Here is a 21,846-nt window from a genome sequence, read left to right as displayed (position 1 = left end):
ACCAAAAGGGGTTAAGCTTCCAAAATATTTTGCCCCTGGGAGCATTAAATTTCAGAGTTATTAACAAAGGAGAGTGATCTGAGATCCCCCTAGGTAGATACGTAGCATCCACAGCAGCCGGCAATAACCTTTTAGAAATAAGTCCCAAGTCAATTCGAGAAAAGGCGTAACGAGAGGTAGAAAAACAGGAGAAGCAAACTTCTGCTGGGTGCTTCAGATGCCACACATCCACCAAGCCCATCTCATCTACCAGGCCAGCAAATTTTGACTTCCCAACCTGTGGAGAATCTCCTGACTCCCTCCACCTATTAATAGCGGGATCCAGCACAGCATTAAAGTCTCCACAACAAATCAGGGGACAAGGAGATGAAGTCACTACATTTCCTCAATACTTCGCTATTATAGGGGGGGCGAACATACTCCGCCATCAGATTTATACGCAGGGACCACTGCACCTCAGAACCAGTCCAAGTTTAAACCATTCTGCTGCATTGCTAAATTCTTAAACAGATATTTGGGCTGGGGAGCTCAGGCGCACACGCCCTACTCCATGCTCCACCAAGCCACGCCCCTCCCCCTCCCCCTGCCACTTTTAGTATTGCACTGCTTGAATAAAAAGAGCGGTGTATATAGAAATACTATTCGTATTAGAACCATCAAAAGTGTGGATGGTCACACTCCTAGGTGAACATGGGTGTTCCCACTATGTGTCTGGGGCTCACATCCATGGTGTGTATCCAAAGTTAGTGCTACAAATTTAGGAGCTGGTCTTGTCCCAGTGTGTTTCCAAGAAGGATCTCCAGATATATCCAGGAATATAAACCACAACTTATAGTTCCCAAGTGAAGCTGATCTGAGTGACCAACTAGCTGTGTCAGTCTAGTTGAGAAAATTCAAGTCCCAATATGCATTTAAATAATGGTTAGTGATCCTCTGTGAGAAAGGCAATACGTATAGCTCTCATTCTGTCCAACACAAGTTGTGAATATAACTTTGTTATAATACAAAGAGAAACACTGTTTATTTCTGTTTGTTATTAGGGTAAATATTCATTGATCAAGTTTCCTTGCACAAGGCCGATTCATCAGAGGTGGCCTTGGTGTCTGTGCTTTTAGTGTACTGTTTTTAAACTAGAACTAACCAATTGGGCATCAAAACTTTTTAATTGATTTACAATGTAACTGTTTCATGGTGGAACAATGGTTTGCAACACTGAGGTCATGTTCATGTTCATGTTCAGTTCCCACCATGACCCTATCTGTGTGGAATTTGTATGTTCACCCCATGTTTGGGAGGCAACCAAAGAACCTGGAGGAAAACCATGCAAACATTCCAAAAGCATACTGGTTAGTTAAATGTCTTCCGACAAAAATAGACCAGTGTGTGTCAGGGAATCTTGACTGTAAGCTCCAGTGGGACAGTGACTGATATGAATTATTTGATAGCATAGCAGCTGAGTGTGCCCAAGATTTCAGCCGAGCCCTCTGCTACAATGTAAAGTGCCTTGAGCCCTATTGAAGAAAGGTGCTATATAAATAATGAGTTGTCCGTTTCAGTAATACATAGATACTCCTTTTAGTCTCATATTAGTCATACAACAATGTGTTAAATCGCAAATCACACATCATTGTAATCACATCATAATCACTATGTATTAATATATATATATATATATATATATATATATATATATATATATATATATATATATATATATATATATATATATATATATATATATATATTATACACACATATTACAGCCCACTCCAGAATTATTAGCACCTTTCATGGAATTGAGCTGAAATCAATATATGAACCACACATGCAAGGGGTGAGTTTTATTTTTGTTTTTTTAAAAAATCCTCTGATTTGGAACTGAAATAAAACTTTTCTTTAGTAACACAATTATTTTTGAAAAAATAGGTTTTAAAAATATTGGCACCCCCATTATTAATATTTAAAGCCTTCCCTGGTGAGAATAACAGCACTCAGCCACTTTCTGTGATGCTAAACACTTGTTGAGGCATCTTGGATCACTCCTCCATGCAGAACAACTAAAGTTCCTTGGTATTCTTGGGTTGTCGCTTGTGGACTGCCCTACTAAATAAACGCAACAGGTTTTCAATTTGGTTTAAATCTGGAGACTGAGAGGGCCCTTGCAAAACTTTTGATTTTGTGTTACCATAGCAATTTCTGTGTGCATTTTGATGTGTGTTTGGTCCGTTATCTTGCTGAAAGGTCCACCAACGGCCAGGTTTCAGCCTCCTGACAGAGGCAGACAGATTTTGGCCTAAAATCTCCTGGTATAGAGTGGGATTCATTATGCCATTTTTTTTTTTTATTTTTTTTTTCACAAGAGCCCCAGGACCACAAACAGCAAAACGCCCACAAAGTATCAATGATCCACCAACCTTTCTCACAGTGGGTATCAGATACTTTTCTTTCTATGCAGTCCCCTTTTTCCCCCCCAAAAGTGATGATGATGATGTGCATGGCCAAAAAGTAAATTTTTAGGTTTCATCTGACATCATCACACGATTCCATTTGTAGTTCCAACAAGTTGGTCATGGAGGTGGTGTTGACACTTTAAAACCCCAAGACTTAACTAAATTGTGCAGTTCTGAAACTTTGACTGTTGGGTTTGTCTTTGTCTCTCCTACCATCCTCCTCACTGTACGTGAGGGCAGTATGTTCATGCGTCCTTTTTCTGGCAAATTTTTGTAACTGTTCAATGCTTATCTATCTTTTTTATTATCGCACTAATTGTGCTTAATGGTAATTTCAACTGTATACTAATTTATTATATAACCTTAACCTAATATGTGCAGGTCCACAACCTTCTGTCTCATTTTAGTTCCAAGGTGTTTGGTTTTAACCATGTAGATAGGTGAATGATAGGGATTTTACATTTGTGAAACCTCATATTTATTCTCCAGTGAAACAGGAAATGGTCATTGCCAACAATGGAGTTCCTGGAGGCTAGGAGCAGTAAAAATACAATTATTTGCACTACAATGCAAATTGGTTTGGTTTTATTTTAATTTATTCTTTAAGAATAATTGTTGCCCCATTAGTTTTTGAAAGAATACAGTATTGTGAGTCAGCTGGTTAGCAGATACATCAGAGCGAACTAAAATCTAAATGTTGCGCATATACACACACACACACACACACACACACACTTTTATTCAGACCATTGGGGAAGAGAGTTTGCAGCCTAATTTGTACCAACATTTTATTTTTGTTTAAACCGATTCCTTCCCTGATGGTTATAGCAATTCATTTAATGCCTGTAACTTTAAGGATTTTTGGCTCAATCATTTGAGTCCTTGTAGTGTATAGGTATCAAATGTGTACCCACCCACTTTTTGCGTAATGCTACATTTGGTTCATAAAGCTATCTTGTTTTAAGCTTGCATTTTGTGTGACTCACATACTGTAGGCCCCATGCCCAATCCAATAGGTAGATAACCTAGATGGATTCACAGCTGATAGTCTTTCATGGAAAGTCGACTGCTCTAATTATAATATTAATAATTAAGATAAGATTTTGCCTGATTTATTAAAATGTTCAGGCATGAGCTAAGGAAGGTCAGAACATAGTAGACTTCTAGATACTAATGTGTCTTGTTTAAAATGTTACTCTCTTAATTGTTCCATGTTTTATTTGTTATAGTTTCATGCTATGGACACACTGCACAAAAATTGTTATGATATATCCAAAACCATTTCTGCACTAGTACCACAAGGAGGTCCTGTGCTCTGTAGAGATGAAATGGAAGAGTGGTCTGCTTCAGAAGCTAATCTTTTTGAAGAAGCTTTGGAGAAGTATGGCAAAGACTTTACAGACATTCAGCAAGACTTTGTGAGTAAAGTATCCTAAACAGGAACGAACACAATATATTTTCATACCTTTTATGCTTTTAAATGAAAGTTGATTGATTTGGTTTTCTAAACTTCCTAAAAATCATGATCAACGATGGAACAATGTCTTTTCAGCAGATGGCTTTGAGATCTGAAGGTAAATTGTGTAGCTGTGTACGTATGAATTTCGTCTCCCACAATATTATGTCTCTATAAAAAAAAAAAAAAAATGAAATGGTTACCATTGGTAATATTCCTATTTCAGTTTCTCTTTCACAAATGTTATATTGTGATGAAAAGTGAACCCAAAGCATATATTTGGTGGAAAAGTGCATGATCTAAAGCTGGGTACACACTACAGAAAATTACTGCAGATGCGATTTTTGTAACGATTTTGCCAACAACTGAAAGTCCCAATGGTCATGCTGACTCATGTGTACTCGCCTACATGATTTACCTTCAGATCTGTGCTCTACATCTGTCATAACCATCTGCTGGAAAGATCGTGACTCTGCACACGCTGTAAAGATCTGGTTGTGAGTGCATACACACTTCCACATTTGCCCCACATCGTGATTTTCGTATTGATTTTTAGTCAGTTTATAAAAATCAAATTTAAACGATACGATGTGCCTTGGAACGATAAAACATGATTGTTGGAGCGTACACACTAATATGTTATCTGACCTGTGTGTTGTTTATTGGGTCATATGCATGATAATTTCATGAAATTACTGTAGTGTGTAGCCATCTTAAGTTTGTTAAATATTGAAGACCTTATTAATCATTGCAAATGAAAAATGTGTCTAGGTGGAAAAAGAGATGGGTTTAACTTAAATTGTTGCTGATATGTCTGTCTTTCCCCTAGTTACCGTGGAAATCGTTGACCAGCATAATAGAATATTATTATATGTGGAAGACAACAGATAGATATGTTCAACAGGTATGAATTGCAAGCTATCATATATTTCTTTCAGGATTAATATTAAGTAGTTTTATTTTAGGAGAAATGTATCCTTCTAGATTTACAAATGTTTTGTTTAAAAGAAAGTTACCTTGACAGCAGGAGTATTGAAACGTTTCAATTCACTTCATTGTAACTTTTTTGTTTTGCTAAACTAGTGCAGTGTGAGAGAACATTCTGTAAATGCGCTGTCAATATAATTAAACTTTAGAATTGCACATTTTTTTATTTCAGTTTGAGATCTAAGCTATTTATGTTGCACATTCAGACAAAATCCTGATAAAATTATGTGTGGATTGACAGTTGCCACTAAAATATAAATGATCAGTCCATTTAAAGCAAAAAGAGGCTGCCTGTAGTGTCCGTTATCATTTAAAGACTGGAAGTCAGCTGCACATAGAAAATAAATCTTCTCTTGTGATTAAAACTATATCTGAAACATCATTTAAAATCATAATATTATCTTTTATTTATAACGTTCCAACATATTGTGCTTTTTTAAATGTATGTAACATCGAGAAATACTGCAACTCTTATCCTCTCCTTTTTATATGCAGCTCATTTCATTATCATCTGTTCATTTCGTGCTTTTTTAAAAGTATGTTGTATCATGTTAATATTACATTAGTGTAGATCATTGAATCAACTTTAGGAGACTGTCCTGGCACCTTGCAGCATTCTTCACAACTATTAAACTTCTCTCCTTAAAGTTTTTGATGATCCGATAAATGGTTGATTTAAGTGCAATCTTGCTTGCAGCAAAATCCTTGCCTATGAAGTCCTTTTTGTGCAAAGCAATGATGACTGCACGTTTCCTTGTAGCTAACCATTGTTAGCAGAGGAAGAACAATGATTTCAAGCACCACCCTCCTTTTAAAGCTTCCAGTCTGTCATGCTGATTGAGAATAACAGAGTGATCTCCAGCCTTGTCCTCATCAACACACTCGCCTGTATTAACGAGGGAATCACTGACCTGATGTCAGCTGGTCCTTTTGTGGCAGGGCTGAAATGCAGTGGAAATGTTGTTTTTGGGATAAAGTTCATTGTCATGGTAAAGAGGGACTTTGAAATGAATTGCAATTCATCTGATCACTCTTCATAACATTCTAGAGTATATGCAAATTGCCGTCATGCAAACTGAGGCAGCAGACTTTGTGAAAAATATGTGTGTCATTCTCAAAACTTTTGGCCATGACTGTACAGTTGATCAAACATTGAACAACATTTGTTGACATCCAGAAATAAGCTCCATCTACAACTTCACTCTGCACTTCTTCTCAAACTACACTGGACTTTTGTAGCCATGTATTTTTTGATTGTGTTGGTTTTTCTTCTCCGCATTTCTTAAGTTTATTTGCCTCAGTTTCTTGTCCTTTGCTTAATTCCAAATGTTTAACATATTGCTTTTCTTACTCTACTTTCATGGGATTATGTTTAGAACTATATCATGCTTCGCCCTCCCGGCAGCACACATTTTTTTGTCCATATTGCTTCTCCCTACTTCACTCCCCTCTAATTAATTAAGTCATTAACTTTTTCATATTTGTATTCATTAAGGCTGGGTACACACTACAGAATGATCCGACCAATGTGTTACCTGCAATTGTACCAACCACTGAAAACAGTCCCTATCAGCATGCCGATTCATGTGTACACACTATACATGTTTTACTAGATTTACCCTCGGATCTGTGCTCTTCATCTGTCATAACCATCTGCTGAAAAAACAGAGAGATCCTGATCGTGAGTGCATTCACAGTGCAGGATTGGAAGGACGTCGTTCCTTCGCTGAATGAGATTTTTAGTTTTGCTGAACAGTCAAATCATACTATGATCGGTGCTGTGAAACGACTGTCATTTGTCTTCTATGTGTACACAATAATGCGATATCTGGGCGAACGGTCGTTTATCGGGTGTTTGGACAGATATTTGTCTGAAAACACTGTAGTGTGTGCCCAGCCTTACTGTAACATCCTCACCCTGTCGCCATGAAATAAAAGGTCACATATCTTGTAGTTATCTTTCTTATCTTTCTCACTTTCTGCTTCTATTAGCTGTTGATATATCTCCAAAGCCAGGACCCCCCACATCCCCCATCCACGTATATATCTTATTCAGATTATTAACCTCAAACGCATCACCTGTCTCATCTATTTCTCTTGGTCCACCTCCTCTGCGCTTCCTTTATCAGTTGGTGTACCAGAAGGCTCAGTCCTATGCTCATCTTCATCTACACCAGAGGTGTCCAAACTCAGTTCTCAAGGGCTACCAACAGTTCATGTTTTCAGGATTTCTTTACTCATGCACAGGTGAGGTAATCTATTTCACGGGTCGGTAATTATCACACCTGTTTCTACAGACACCTCCAGAAAACATGACCTGTTAGTATCTCTTGAGGACTGAGTTTGGACACCTCTGATCTATACCAATTCTCTTGGAAACTTATAAGCTCCTTTTGGATTTCAGAATCCTCTCTATGTGGATGATGCCTAAATGTATCCTCTCCAAACCTCTCGCCATCTGTGTGTGCCTGCGTTATTTAATGTGTTTCTGGCATTTCACCTTGAATGTCCTCTCGCCAACTTAAACTCAATCTTTTAAAAACATGGGGCCTGATTCATTAAGGATCTTAACTTGAGAAACTTCTTATTTCAGTCTTCTGGACAAAACCATGTTACAATGCAAGGGGTGCAAATTAGTATTCTGTTTTGCACATAAGTTAAATGCTGACTGTTTTTTCATGTAGCACACAAATATCAACTTTAAATGTCAGTGTACAAATAAGCTATCGAGTATTTGTGTGCTACGTGAAAAAACAGTCCGTATTTAACTTACGTGCAAAACAGAATACTAATTTGCACCCCTTGCATTGTAACTAGAGATGCTCACTGACCTCTGTGTTTTGGTTTTGGATCTGGATTACCGTCGTGTTTTTTGGTTTTGCCAAACCGTCATCGCGTGTTTTGGTTTGGTTTTGTTTTGCTATTTTGTTTAAAAATCAATGTTTTTGGGCCTAAAATAACCAAATTTAGTGCTCCACCTGTTTCTTGGATAAGTAATGTAATTGTAAAGCTAATTATCCAAAAAACAGTTTCATTCCTGGTAGGCCTTCATTAATTCGACACACAAACCAGATTGTCTTCCTCTCCATCTATAAATATTGGCAATGCAGCCATCATCTTTGGATGTATATTGCACCCTACACTTATACTTAAATATGTAAAGAAATGGACAAAGGCAGTTTGGTTTCTGTCTCTCTAGACCCCCCTACACTTGTATAAAATACCAAAAAATTCAGCCGTTATAGACTGTACGATATTAAGAGAAATGGACAAAGACAGTTTGGGGTCACTCTGTGTATGACACCCTACCCTTAAGGGGAAACATCAGCCTTTTAAGACGGTACGTGATATGGAAATGCCCCAAGTCCCTTTCCTCTTTAGTGGTAGATTGCACCCTACACTTAGAATGTTTTAAAAAGATGTTATCGTCATATCTGGAGCTTCATCCTCACCCTCATCAGTGTGTACGTCATCATCACAGACTATCAATTCATCGCCGCTTGAATCCACCATTAAAGAACAGTCAGTGCTTGAATGTCTAGGATGGTGAAGGCCTTCCTCTTGGAAGATGTAGTTCATTTTAGTAAACATCATTTTCTCCACATTTTTGGGAAGTAACCTTCTATGGCGATCACTGACTAAATTCCCTGCTGTGCTGAACACTCGTACAGAGTACACACTGGAGGGTGGGCAGCTTAAGTATTGCAAAGCAAGTTTGTACATGGGTTTCCAAATTGCCTGCTTTTCTTCCCAGTAAGGAAAGGGACTGTCTGACATTTCCATATCAACTACCTCTTGAAAGTAATCCTCCACCATCCTTTGCATGTTAATACTCATATTGGATGGAGTTATGGGCAATGTCACACATTTTTTGGAAAAATACTTCAAACCAGCCCAGATGTTAAACTGTTCTGGTCTGCCCTCTGTGTCTTCCCTGCATCTTTTTGGAAAATTCAATTTTTTACGAGCAGCAGCTGCTTGAGAAACTGAAGGAGGACACGTCGGCAAGCCAAGGCCCAGTTCAGCAGACAACTTGCTGAGCAATAGCTCCTTGCAAAAGTTCACATCTCGTTCATTTTGAAGCACAGACTCAATGTAGGTCTTAAACCTTGGATCAAGCACTGTGGCCAAAACGTACTCATCAGAGTTCAAGATCTTAACTTGAGGATCATTGTGAAGTGAATTAAGTACTTGATCGACAAGGCCAACATACTTTGCGGAATTGCTTGCTTTCATCTCCTCCCTCAGTTTCTCAAGCTGCTTTTCCAATAGTCTCATTAAAGGAATGACTTGGCTCAAACTAGCAGAATCTGCACTCACTTCACACATCACAACTTCAAATGGTTTCAGCACCTTGCACAGCACTGAAAGGATTCCCCACTGCAAGAGTGAAATACATGCCCCCTCCTTTCCCAATGTCATGGCTTGTGCAATACGCTTGGATGGCTTTGCGCTGTTCCTCTATTCTCTGCAGCATGTACAGGGTGGAATTCCACCTAGTTACCACCTCTTGCTTGATTTGGTGACATGGCAAGTTAAACTGCTCTTGGAGCTGCTGCAATCTCCTACATGCTGTGGCCGAATGCCTGAAATGGCCTGAAATCTTACGGGCCACTGAAAGCATCTCCTGCACCTCACGGTTATTTCTTAGGAAGCTCTGCACCACCAAGTTGATGGTGTGAGCAAAACAGGGTATGTGCTGGAAATCACCCAGCTATAATGCTTGCACTATATTGTTGGCCTTATCAGAAATGACATATCCTGGGGAGAGTCCAAGTGGTATAAGCCATGTATCAATCACATCTCTTAGTTTGCACAAATTATCAGCTGTATGCCTGTTAGTGAAGCCGGTGATACAAAAATTGGCCTGCCTGTGACAAATGTTACGTAGTGGTGTACATGCTGCTGCTGTTCCTGCTGGTGAAGGTGAATGACCAACCCAGTGGGCTGTCACAGTCATATAGTCTTTGGTTTGACCACTTCCACTTGTCCACATATCTGTGGTTAAGTGGGCAGAATGGCATTTTTCAGCGCAATCTCTACATTTGTACACACTTTTTGGTATAGTTGTGGAATAGCTTTACGGGAAAAATGGTGTCGCGATGGCATTCTGTAACGCGGACACAAAACCTCAGTTAACTGTGAAAAACCAGCTGCGTTTATTGTGGATATTGGACGCAGATCTAACACTAATATGGCAGCCATGGCGTCTGTGATTTGCTTGGCGACTGGGTGACTGCTGTCATATTTGCTTCCCCTAGCAAATGATTGTTTCACAGTTAATTGTTGAAATGTAGGACTGCTCTTTTTCTTGGCCTTCCTTTTGGGCTGACGATTCACCCCCAGCAGCAGCAGCAGTGGGACTAACGCTTTCTTTAGAGGAATCAATAATAGTGCAGGAGTCATCCAGTCTTAATAAGTGGGATGCAGGGCTAACTCCGAGCGCTACTGAGGATATTGATGAGGATGGTGTGGTGGGTGTATTTTGTAGCCGTCGGGATGTCGGTGACCGGAGGGTCCTAGCTGATGATGGAGTGCTTGTCATTTTTTTTGGAAGAACTTTCAGCTTTTCCCAACACTTTGCCATGAACTCTCGTCAAATGGCGTAACATAGACGAGGTTCCAAGATGGTTAAGGTCCCTCCCTCTACTGACTGTGGCTTGACATACATTACAAATGGCTATACAGTTGTCTGTATTGGGGTAGAAATAATTCCACACATAAGAAGTGAAATTTTTTGTTTTATGGCCTGGCATGACAATGGCCTTTTTCTTGTCACGTGCCAGAACTGCTGCCAATGGTGCAGGACTGACACAAACATCCTCATCAACATCCTCATTAGTGCCCTCGTTGCCTACACAAATCTCCCCCTCATCCTCTTCTATTTCCAAAGTGGCATCCTCAATTTGTGTATCACCGGCTACACTCGGGCTGTTCAGGCACACATCAGCAGAACTGCTGAAAGGGTCTGCCTTTATGGGTACACTAACAGAATGCTCATGATTAGACATCCCACTGTTGGATGGACTCTCCACAGGGATTGGTGTCATTTGTGATTCAGAGCAAACATCCTCTAATGCCTTACTGTTATCTTGCAGCTCGGCTTTGACGACTAACAGTATTTGTGCACCACTTGTAGGCTCGGTAACATTTTTTGATCTGCCACAATAGACAAAGGTGAAGGCCTCATACTCTCTTTGCCACTGCGTGTATAGAATGGCATGTTGGGATTTTTTTTTCTTATCGGCACTTCGCTTCCTCAGTTACACTTCTTTTGCACTTCAACACTGTAAAAAATGTTGGGGTGTGTTTTTTTGCCTGGTTTCAATAGACTGTGTAGTTTGACATCGCCTTTCCCAGATGACGTACTGGGAACACTACCATCAGGACTGGTAACAGAACCTGGTTGCTGATTCTGCTCATATGTGTACTGCTTAGAATCCATAATGAGCCCAGCGCACTTGTAGTGCTACAAATTGTTTTAGACACTGCTGACAAATGACTTTTGACAGCCACAAAAATTAATTGAAAAGAATAGGGGACACCCCAAAAGCACTTGGGAGTGCTAAATATTATATTTTTAGTCTGCTGAAAAATAGTACTTTTGACAGCCAGAAATATTAATGCAAAAGAATGGGGGAAAGCCCAAAGCACTTGTAGTGCCAAATATTGAAAAAACAAGACTCCTCTATCCTCCTCTCTTCTCTATCAATTGTAATCAGAATTGTATTGTCTGTCCCTGCTCTAATCAGCCTGTGACTACACCCTGCTCTCTCCCTCTGTCAAATGACGATGGATTGCTCTGGAGGCAGGTATTTATCATTTTCAAATATCGCGAGAACCGAGCCCCGAGATCCAACGACATCACAATGACGTTCGGGCCTCAATTTGGAATCCGAGCGGGCGGGAGAGTACTGCTCGGCTCGGTACTCGGATTCCCTAAATTCGGTAGGATTCAGTTCTCGGGGAACCGAGCCCGCCCATCTCTAATTGTAACATGGTTTTGTCCAGGAGACTGAAATAAGAAGAAGTTTCTCAAGTTAAGATCCTTAATGAATCAGGCCAATAGTTACTATTTCCACCAGCCAACAGAAGTTACCTACTTGACATTTCTATTTCTGTTGACAATGCGTCAATCCTACCCCACAAGCTCACAGCCTAGGTATGATCCTTGAGTCAAAACTATCGTTCACCACATCTAATTTACCTATAAATCCTGTTAAATACATATAAAATAAACTTTTCCAGAACATGCACATATATCACACAAAACACTACGAAAACTTTAGTTCATATACTACTCACCTCCCGCATTGACTATTTCAGTACTATCCTTACTGGTCTTCATCGAATCAGACTCTTACACATGCAATCTTTTTTGCATGCAGCAGCTGGATAGATTTTCCTGGCAAATTTTTCTTCCACTGCTGTTTTGATCTGTCAGTCTCTATATTGGTTACCTGGAATCTGATATAAAATACCTGTACTAACATACAAGGCCATCAAGAAAAGTTCACTAACTTACATTTCTTCTCTTGTCTCAATATATCTTCCAACTCGACATCTCCGTTTTGCACAAGATTTACGTCACTAATCCTCGCTCATTACCTTCTCCTATTCCCATTTGCAGGACTTGCAATGACCTTTCTCTCAACAAAACTTTCCTCTAGTTTTCAAAACTTCAAGCGTTCTCTGAAAACCTACCACTTCAGGCAAGCTTATCATATCTCCAACCACACTCATAACCTCCCTAGGATACCCTATTATCACCCTTTCCACAGTTCACAAAAGAGAACAACACTCGAATCCCCTGACCTGCAATTGCTGTGTGACTGGATCAAATGGCTCAATAAGCACTTTTTACCTTTGCAATCTGGCCAGACCAATATGCAGTATGGTAGCACTTACCCCAATGTATCAATCTCCCATTGTCACATAGATTGTATGCTTGCGAGCAGGTCCTTCCTACCTCTTTCTCAGTATTACACAGTATTGTCTTATTAGTGTGTTTGTTCCCCATTGTAGAGTCATTATAGTGTGGTCATTATATAAATGATGATGATGAACATATTTTATGTTTGGGTGGGTGGTGCAATCAAATGTCATCATACTATGTTGTAAAATAGATATTAAAAATGCCCAAATGAGCTTACATTGTAAGAGGTGCGGGTAAAACTTGATACATAAGGTAGCAGAATAGCAATTGCAGCTGTTTATGTGGATGAGCTCTTTAAACAGATAATGGTGAATGGTTTGTTTTTCGTAACTTTCATATAAGGTTTAATGATTCTTTATCGATTATGCAGGCACAAATTATTAGGAGGTTTGCCAAACAATGATTGCTCTAGACGAACCTAGATGTGCAGCTCAAGGTCCCCACCAACTGGGACCTAAACTGGTGGATCAAAAATTGAAATGGGCAGTTGTAAAATGTATTAAAAAATAAATAAAAAAAAACCAAAATGACAACAATAGTGGCCGGTTTTGACTCATCACCATTGTTAACGTTGTATGAAATCAAGCAAGCAAGATTTCTCTTAAATTCAAATTACAATCTGATAACAGTGCAACAGCAAACTGGTTCTATATTCAGCTTCCATCCTCATTCCATCTTTTAAATATGGAAAATGACAGGGAAATCTAAAAACAAATCACAGACAGAAATTGAGAAAAGCTGTAGTGTGTTTTATTTGCCCCTAAACAGAATATCTAAGATTTATTTTCTTAACTTCAAGAAAAATTATTATTATTTTTTTTAATCACCATAGCCACACCCACTTTATCAATTCCTTGAACTCTGTCGCTGGCCACACATACTGCAATATTGCCACTTGTGTAGCTCCAATCCAATCAAAATCTATCATATCGCATTTGGTATACCCGAAAATACAGTCAGCAGGTGACCGCTGTCATATGTGTGTGTGTGGTAATTTCTCAACTGCATACAGGCCTCATGTGGTTCAGCCTCATGGCTTGAGCACAGAATGGCTGGTACAGCCAATGTGGCCAACTACACAAGTTACCAAATTTTGTGTGGTCACCATAAGAACAATTGTATAATAAGGAAGATGATCTTTAAAATATTGTGCCACAGCAATGTCAGCTTAAAACTTATATGGTCCTTTGAACACATGAATTGGCCTTTCACATTTAGCACATGTAACAAACAAACATGTCTTTCACTCAGATTGTCACCTTTATGACCCGGATCTCCCTTATTGCTTTTTCATCGGATTCATCGCTAAATGGCTATATTTACAAAGTATACTCCTAGAGCATATTTCTGTTTTATGGTAGGAGCAAATTGTGTCCCCCAGTTTACGTTCTGTTAGCGTGCCATGTGTAAGTTCAGCATATTGTAGATAATTAGCATTAGCAGAAAATTAGCCAGTTTCCCTTCAGTTTTGCCTGGGGCATTAATGTGTTCCTCAACTGCTGAACCAATTTTGTATTTTGACTGTTGGCTGTATATTTGTGCACTTCTTCAATAGCAGTCTTCACAAAGCTGCTATTCGCTCCAGCACAATAAAAGAGCTATAATTTGCCACACTGCAACATTTTTTAAGCCATGAGCACGCTTTGAGGAAAAATAGGGTTTAATGGTAGGGTGTGACTGTAATACATTTGGAAGTTTTTTAAGTTTTTTTTCTTATTTAATAATGAAGCTTATTTTTTCTCCTTTATTTTAAAGAAACGATTGAAAGCAGCTGAAGCAGAGAGCAAATTAAAACAAGTATATATACCCAACTAGTAAGTATTTCATATTGTGTGTGTGTGTGTATATATAACTGGGGTGCAACATGTTAAGACACTCTCATCTCAACTGTTCTTGCTGGTTTGTGCCCAGTGTGTGCGGAATGCAGATTTATTATAAGCCAGATGAATTCTCACACAGAAATCTCCTAAATTTCTCTTACTTTTACAGAATCGATTGCAATACAATTATACAAAGGGAATTAAATATATAAAAGGTTACTTTGTCTTTAACAGTGTTCTAGTTCACTTCATTGACAGAAAAGAGGCTAACTTTTATTCCAACTGCCCAGAATGTTCCCCAAAAATAAATAAATAAATTATTATTAATAATTATAATTTTTTTTTTTTTTTTAAATAACTGCAAATTTTACTAGCATTTCGTCAGTAACCTATATATTATTTGCCAAGATTGTCATTTGGCGTGATCATTGGCTGATTGCTGCAACATCATTGTCCGTATGTCTATCAATCTCCACAGAGCAGTTTTAAAGCGCAATAATGCATTACCTTTAGCTCTGCTTCTTCAAGGTAATGTAAGCATGTACCTCCTAACTGTTAAATAGCAATCTGCTGGAAAAAAAAATAGGTTTTATCTTTATTTTCTTGTAACCTAAATGACTGTGGCAGGCTATAAGAAGAAAGTTGGTTAGCTAAGAAAAATGGGCGTCAGATTTATGCTTAAAAGGTACTTAACTTGCTATTTAAAAAAAAAAAAAAAAGAAAAACTCTTGTATTCGGGAACGCTGCTTTAGAGACACAAAATATATTTATTAATATTATATACACATACTCTTTTGAAGAGATTATTGATATAGGTAACAAATAGGATGATATTTTGGAGATTAACTTGTTTTAAGCCTTGTTTAGCTTTTCTTGCAAAATTTAATGGCAGAAAAATAACTTGTCATCTAACATTTATTCTATTTCTAGTAATAAGCCAAACCCAAATCAGATAAGTGCAAATAACATCAAGCCTGCAGTGGTAAATGGAACGGTGGTACAAAGCCAGAACACAAGTGCAGGTCGTGCCTGTGAAAGCTGCTACAGTAAGTCCTTCCTTTTCTTTCTTTTATCTCATTTTTACATTTTTATAATGTATCTTACAAATAGTTAGAACTGTTTAGAGCGATTTCAGCCAATGTTCTTGGAAAAGAGGGCATGCACTGGTAACCAAAACCTAATAATCCAAATGATCTATAGAATGCCCTTGGAAAGAATTATAAAGTTCTTGTCATTTAATTTAACAATATTCATATACGGATGAAGTGCGTGATAAAGTGCCATTCTCATGGTGCTTGTTCGCACTGTTTCCGCTTCCTCTTTCCAATCTTCCATTGAAATAAGTTGAAGGGGGCAGCATTATTACATTGTGATCTAGTGCACCCACTGGGTTATTAAATTGTGCTAAGCTAAAAGAGAGAGGAGTATGCTTGCTGTTTATTTCTATTCCTTGAAGTACTCCATGGCAGCCGTTACAATAGGTTAATTCTCTAATTAGTTGAGTAGAGACTGGGAAAAAGAAACGCATGTGCCGGGTATATAAGGCGACTCCTCCTTCACACTGGTGTATTTTAGACACTTACCAGCTGTTCTACTATGTTCTGGAAATGTAAGTAGATATTACTCTTAACAAGTTACCGTTCTTCCTTTTTTATTATTTGGTTCTGAACAGAGGTGGTAGTACAATCTCTTGGTTGATATGGAAAGATGAAACTACTTTTGCAGTATTGGTTTTTAATGCTACTTTGTCCTCATAGTTGTTTTAAAAAGGTTATCTACACCACAAGGCATGGAGTTCTCCCTCTCGATGATGATATTGCTACTAGAAACATCACATGCAGAGTGAGCCACTTCAGGGGAGTATTTTGCAAAGGTTTAAAGGGATCTAAGGCATTCAAAACAATATTTAGATCCCAATGTGCCACACCCATATTCTGCTTGAAAGTTTAAGAATTAGGGGCCCGATTCATTAAGGATCTCAAATGAAGAGGATACTCATTTCAGTCTCCTGGACAAAACCATGTTACAATGGAAGGGGTGCAAATAAGTGTTCTGTTTTACACATAAGTTAAATACTGACTGTTTTTTCATGTAACACACAAATATTTGATAGCTTATTTGTACACTGAAATTTAAAGTTGATATTTGTGTGTTACATGAAAAAACAGTCAGTATTTAACTTATGTGTAAAACAGAACACTTATTTGCACCCCTTCCATGGTTTTGTCCAGGAGACTGAAATGAGAATCCTCTTCATTTAAGAACCTTAATGAATCAGGCCCTAGGTCTTTAGGTGCAGCTTGGCATCAAGAAAATTACATAGTGCTGATATTTGAACTTTCATGTTAGAGGGAGCCAGACCTTTATCAAAACTATCTTTTAAGAAATTATAAAATATCTGGGATACTGGCGGAAGTAGGATTCTCTATATTCACTTTGGGCCACATTATGATTTTTTTTCCATATCCTTGCTTCAATTAGTATATCAGTAACTTCATCAGAGACACCCTTGTGTCTCAAAAGTGACTGTTTAATTTCCATGTTATAAAAAAGTGAGTCTGAATTCAGGGGAAAAACTGATCCTTGGTGAAGAAAATATGACTGTCATCGTAGAGGCCAAGGTTGGTTACGAAGCTTTCTCCAAGCTACTGCAAACCATACGCAGCTAGGCCAAAAGGGAAGGATTGCTTCTATATCCACTTCCTCTTTCTAGATTTTCCTCAGAGTCCGGCAATGATAAAAAAAAAAAGAGAGAACACATACCCTAGTTTGAATCTCCATTGTACTTACAGAGCATTTAGTCCAAGTGTCCAGTTGTCCCTGAGACTGGAGTGAAACATTGGCATTTTGGTCAGTTGCCATGAGATCTAGGTCATGAAGACCTCTGAACAAGCAGCTGAAAAACTTCTTCATACAAAGCCTGTTTTCCTGGGTGTATCTGACAATTGTTGGGATAATCTGCTATTGTATTATCTTTGCCTGTTGCATAAAGTGCAGAAAGGGATTGTTTTCTGCCCGTCTCATCACTGCTATTACTTCTGACATCATTGTTTTGCTCCTGGTATCTACTTGCTTGTTTACCAAATTGAATACTGTTCTGTTTTTGGAAAAGATCTTGACAGGTTTGTGTTGTACAAACAACTGAAAATGCTGAATTACAGGCCAAACTGTTCTCCTTTGTAAAACATTTGCTTGTAGATGTCTTTATCCTTTTTGCCTTGTATCATTTCTGTATGCAGTTGTGTTTCCCAAGGTTTGTAGCTTGAAGCTGTCTTAAGCACCATCCACTCTGCTTATGAATGAGTCAGGCCTTGACACCAGTTTGTTGTGACTTTTGCGTGTAGATCTCTTTGAAGGTCTTGCATATGCCACCTTACCCATGGAGGAAGAAGAGTGCCTTTGGCAAAAGAGACATTCCCTAATAGATTGAGGTACGTCCTTATTGAAATCCGTTTCTGGGACTGAAGCTGGTGTGCCACAGATTGAATCTTGAGAACCCTTTTCTTTGACAATACATTGTCTTTTACAGTATCTATCTGAACTCCCAGGAAATGGAGTTATTGAGCGCACAAGATAAGTTTTTGCTTTGTTGCCAGTACAGCCATGCTGTTGTAGGAAAAGGATCACATGTGCTGTCATGGTCTTGGAAAAATGTTTTGACTTTGCTATGACAAGAATGTTGTCTAAGGAAAGATACAGGGTTATGCCATGTTTTCTGAGAGCAGCCATAAGGACCACCAAAACTTTAAAGCTTCTGGGAGAGTGCCGAATGGAAGGCTGCTGAAATGAAAGAATCTGGGGAATTGATGTTGCTGTATTGCAATTGGAATGTGGAAATAAGCGTCCTGAAAGTGTATTGAGGTTAGAAAATTACCCTTGATCTTCTATCCTTAGGCAGACTTTCCTCCAGGATTCTTTTTGAACCATTGAATCAAGCTTTTGACCAAAAGTAAAAGCCCCTCAAATGGAAGCATCGCCAGGCGATCTTGTAGATCTGCAGCCGAAGAGTCCTTCTTGCCACTGTTGCTTAAGTCCTATTCCTAGAACAGAAGACAATGGTATCTGGCGAGGTCTGAAAAATAAAATCAAAATAACTATCGAAGGCTTCCCTCCTTCCTATTATTTTTTGCATTAACAATAGAACCAACTAAAATAAAGTTCAACTGTTCTTGGTGACATGATTATCTCATGAGATTTTTCTGTTTGACAATGTTTTGCCTGCTATCAGCAGCCCAGTGATCTTATTGACAACCCTTCATTCTATAACGCTTCATTGATATAGCGCTGTATCCTATTATGAATTAAACAACTAAAGCTGAGTTATCTTATTTACCCTTTCAACTTTTTAAAGTCTTTCCGTTAAGCATGGCAATATAACTCAATTACTTGGTGTCACTCAGACCCAGGTGAGTCTGTATGAGATGTGGGTATGAAAACGTTATTCACAACAAAACCACCTGATCTGTCTAAAAAAAACAACAAAAAAAACCAAAACACACAATGCTGTCTCACTCTCTGCCATTACCAAGTTTTGGTTCCAAAGGCTGATACTTTGGTTCCTCCCTGACTTGCCTTGTAATACAATCTCAACTTAAATTAATCAGTCGTGCATCGGCCAATTTTTATTTTATAGTATTTAGCTATGTAGCATATATAACAGTCAAGTTTATCTGTCACTTGGACCCATTAAGAACACAAAGAAAGAAAGTTATTAAATGGAATTTAAAATGACAGTCACAATGCTTAATGTATTAAAAAAAAAGGTAACAAATGACAGTAAAATAATATGCAAAATCATCTTCTACAATAACTGGATGAACCAGACAACTAAAATTCTCTGGTATCTTCATGGAAGCTGCGCTAGGGGAAAGACGAGAAAGTGGACAGTTTCTCAGTAGTAGACTGACTCCAGAAACTGTCATTTTCTAGCATTACAGTCTGCATTTTAAAACCATTTCACCCCCTGAACCTCTCTGCCTTGTGAGGATCAAGAAGGCTGTGCGTATGCTAATTGATTTTACAAACCTATTTTATAGCTCTATATTCAAACACACACTTTTAGTAGTGTCTTCTTAAGTTTTAGATATTTTCTCTCCAGAACATCCTACAAATAAAATGAGCAGACCATGTTATTAGCACAGATACATATGAAATCATTATAAAATAGAAATGCCTTTTGGAAGAGATTCCCCCCTCCACCTACTTTCTCTATCCAGCTAGTATTTATAGTCCATGGATATGATGTACCATGTTGCTCTTCTTATGAATATATATTGCAGTGATCACAAATATTGATTATGGAAGGTAGTGCTTTCATTAATACATTTCCTATATGAATCTCAAGGCCGTAGATTTACCCATAGTATTTGAAGTCCAGAATCTGGACTGCTATGGTCTTAGCTGACATCCTGTAACATGCCGTGCATTCAGAAAAATACACAACCCAGGCATGTTGCAGGACCCTGCCACTGAGCCGTTTACTAGAGGAAATATCCGCATTATTAACCCTTGGTGTGCACACAGTGACTTTACAGGATAAAAACAACCTGTGTCATTGGAAATAATAAAAGTTCAATAAAATAACATTTCTAAATAATAACTCCTGACTGTTCATATTCATGACACTTTGGCATCCTAATTCTTTTTTCAGTCTGCTCAATCTAAATTTATTTGGTGAGGAAAGCACCACAGCAAAGCTCGACCCCACCTTTACCTGCCAACAGTGACTGAGAATTTTTACTACCTGAAATAATCCTGTCCCACTGCATGTGTATTGGAACAAATTGGTTATTGCTTTCTCCCAGCAAAGCCAAATGGCATGGGGTTTCAAGAAATGGAAATCAGAACCTCAGAACTCATTACATTGGCTAATTTCCAAGTACCTCCTAATGTTATGAAGAGCATGCAACCACCTTAGTTCCCTCTAACAGGGGTGGGCAAACCTGTCCTCAAGGGCCATATCCAGTTCATGTTTTTAGGATATCTGTCTGTAGAAACAGGTGGGATAATTACTGACCCAGCCAAATAGATTAACTCAGCTGTACATGATTAAAGAAATCCTAAAAACATGAACTGGATATGGCCCTTGAGGACAGGTTTGCCCACCCCTGCTCTATAACATATTTTGGTCTTGCCCAAAATTTTATGTGGAAAGAGACACAAACTTGTTCCAAACTATGCTTATCAGGATCTGTATTTTTATTACAAAATGTGCAATCAAAATATTAAAAAAATAACTATATTAGAATAGCGCATTTAAACAAATTCCAGAACAATCGCCAACTTCCCAAAGCCTCCCAGTGAATCCACAGACAAATATCTTAACAATTCTATGATTAAACAGTGTTTCTTTGTCCTTGGAAATTAGCCAATGTAATGAGTTCTAAGGTTCTGATTTTCATTCCTTGACTACCATGCTATTTGGTTTCGTTATTATTAAATAGTATTTCTTTTCCCTGGCCAAGTTGTAGAATTTAGTGGTCCTGATGCAATTGCCAGGTCAACCACCAGGAAGTTACACCAGTACGCAGAGAATATGGCGCTGTCCCTGCCAATCTGTAGAAATCCATCCTATAGCCCACTAAGCGCTGTACACCGGTTTGCCACTGACAAGTGAAGTGAATAACATTGGTTATCTTGTTAAAATGTCAGGGTGGGATATATTGGACAGCAAGTAAATGGTCAGATCTTGAAGTTGATGTGTTGGAAGCAGGGAAAAATGGACAAGCGTAAGGATCTGAGTGACTTTGACAAGGACCAAATTGTGATGGCTAGACGACTGGGTCAGAGCATCTCCAAAATGGCAGGTCTTTTGTGTGGTGTTTCCGGTATGCAGTGGTTAGTACCTATCAAGAGTGGTCCAAGGAAGGACAACTGGTGAACCGGTGACAGGGTCACGGGCGCCCAAGGCTGATTGATGCTCGTTGGGAGCCTGAAGCAATGCAAGAAGGCGGGCTGGTCTGATGAATCATGCTTTCTTTTACTTTATGTGGACGGCTTGAGGCTGTGCGGAGTTTACCTGGGGAAGAGATGGCACCAGAATGCACTATGGGAAGAAGGCAAGTCGGTGAAGGCAGTGTGATGCTCTGGGCCCTGTTCAGCTTGGAAATCTTGGGTCCTGGCGTTCAAGTGGATGTTACATTGACATGCACCACCTACCTAAACATTGTTGCAGACAAAGTACACCCCTTCATGGCA

General features: G+C 38.7%; 1 protein-coding gene across 11 annotated transcripts in view; it reads left to right on the top strand.

Moving 5' to 3' along the window:
- The window catches only part of MTA1 (metastasis associated 1), a 303,171-nt gene that overhangs the window by 57,195 nt on the left and 224,130 nt on the right, over positions 1 to 21,846 (top strand). For all 11 annotated transcript variants that reach the window (XM_075192755.1, XM_075192764.1, XM_075192754.1 and 8 more), the window contains 4 exons: positions 3,680 to 3,868; positions 4,736 to 4,810; positions 14,585 to 14,643; positions 15,580 to 15,695. In XM_075192755.1, the coding sequence (XP_075048856.1) occupies positions 3,680 to 3,868; positions 4,736 to 4,810; positions 14,585 to 14,643; positions 15,580 to 15,695 (439 nt within the window). The remainder of the gene's footprint in view (positions 1 to 3,679; positions 3,869 to 4,735; positions 4,811 to 14,584; positions 14,644 to 15,579; positions 15,696 to 21,846) is intronic.

The sequence above is a fragment of the Mixophyes fleayi genome, chromosome 12 (genome assembly GCF_038048845.1).
Source record: "Mixophyes fleayi isolate aMixFle1 chromosome 12, aMixFle1.hap1, whole genome shotgun sequence".
Lineage (NCBI taxonomy): Eukaryota > Metazoa > Chordata > Amphibia > Anura > Limnodynastidae > Mixophyes > Mixophyes fleayi.
The sequence above is the reverse complement of the archived record's forward strand: the minus strand, read 5'-3'. Positions and strand labels throughout refer to the sequence as shown.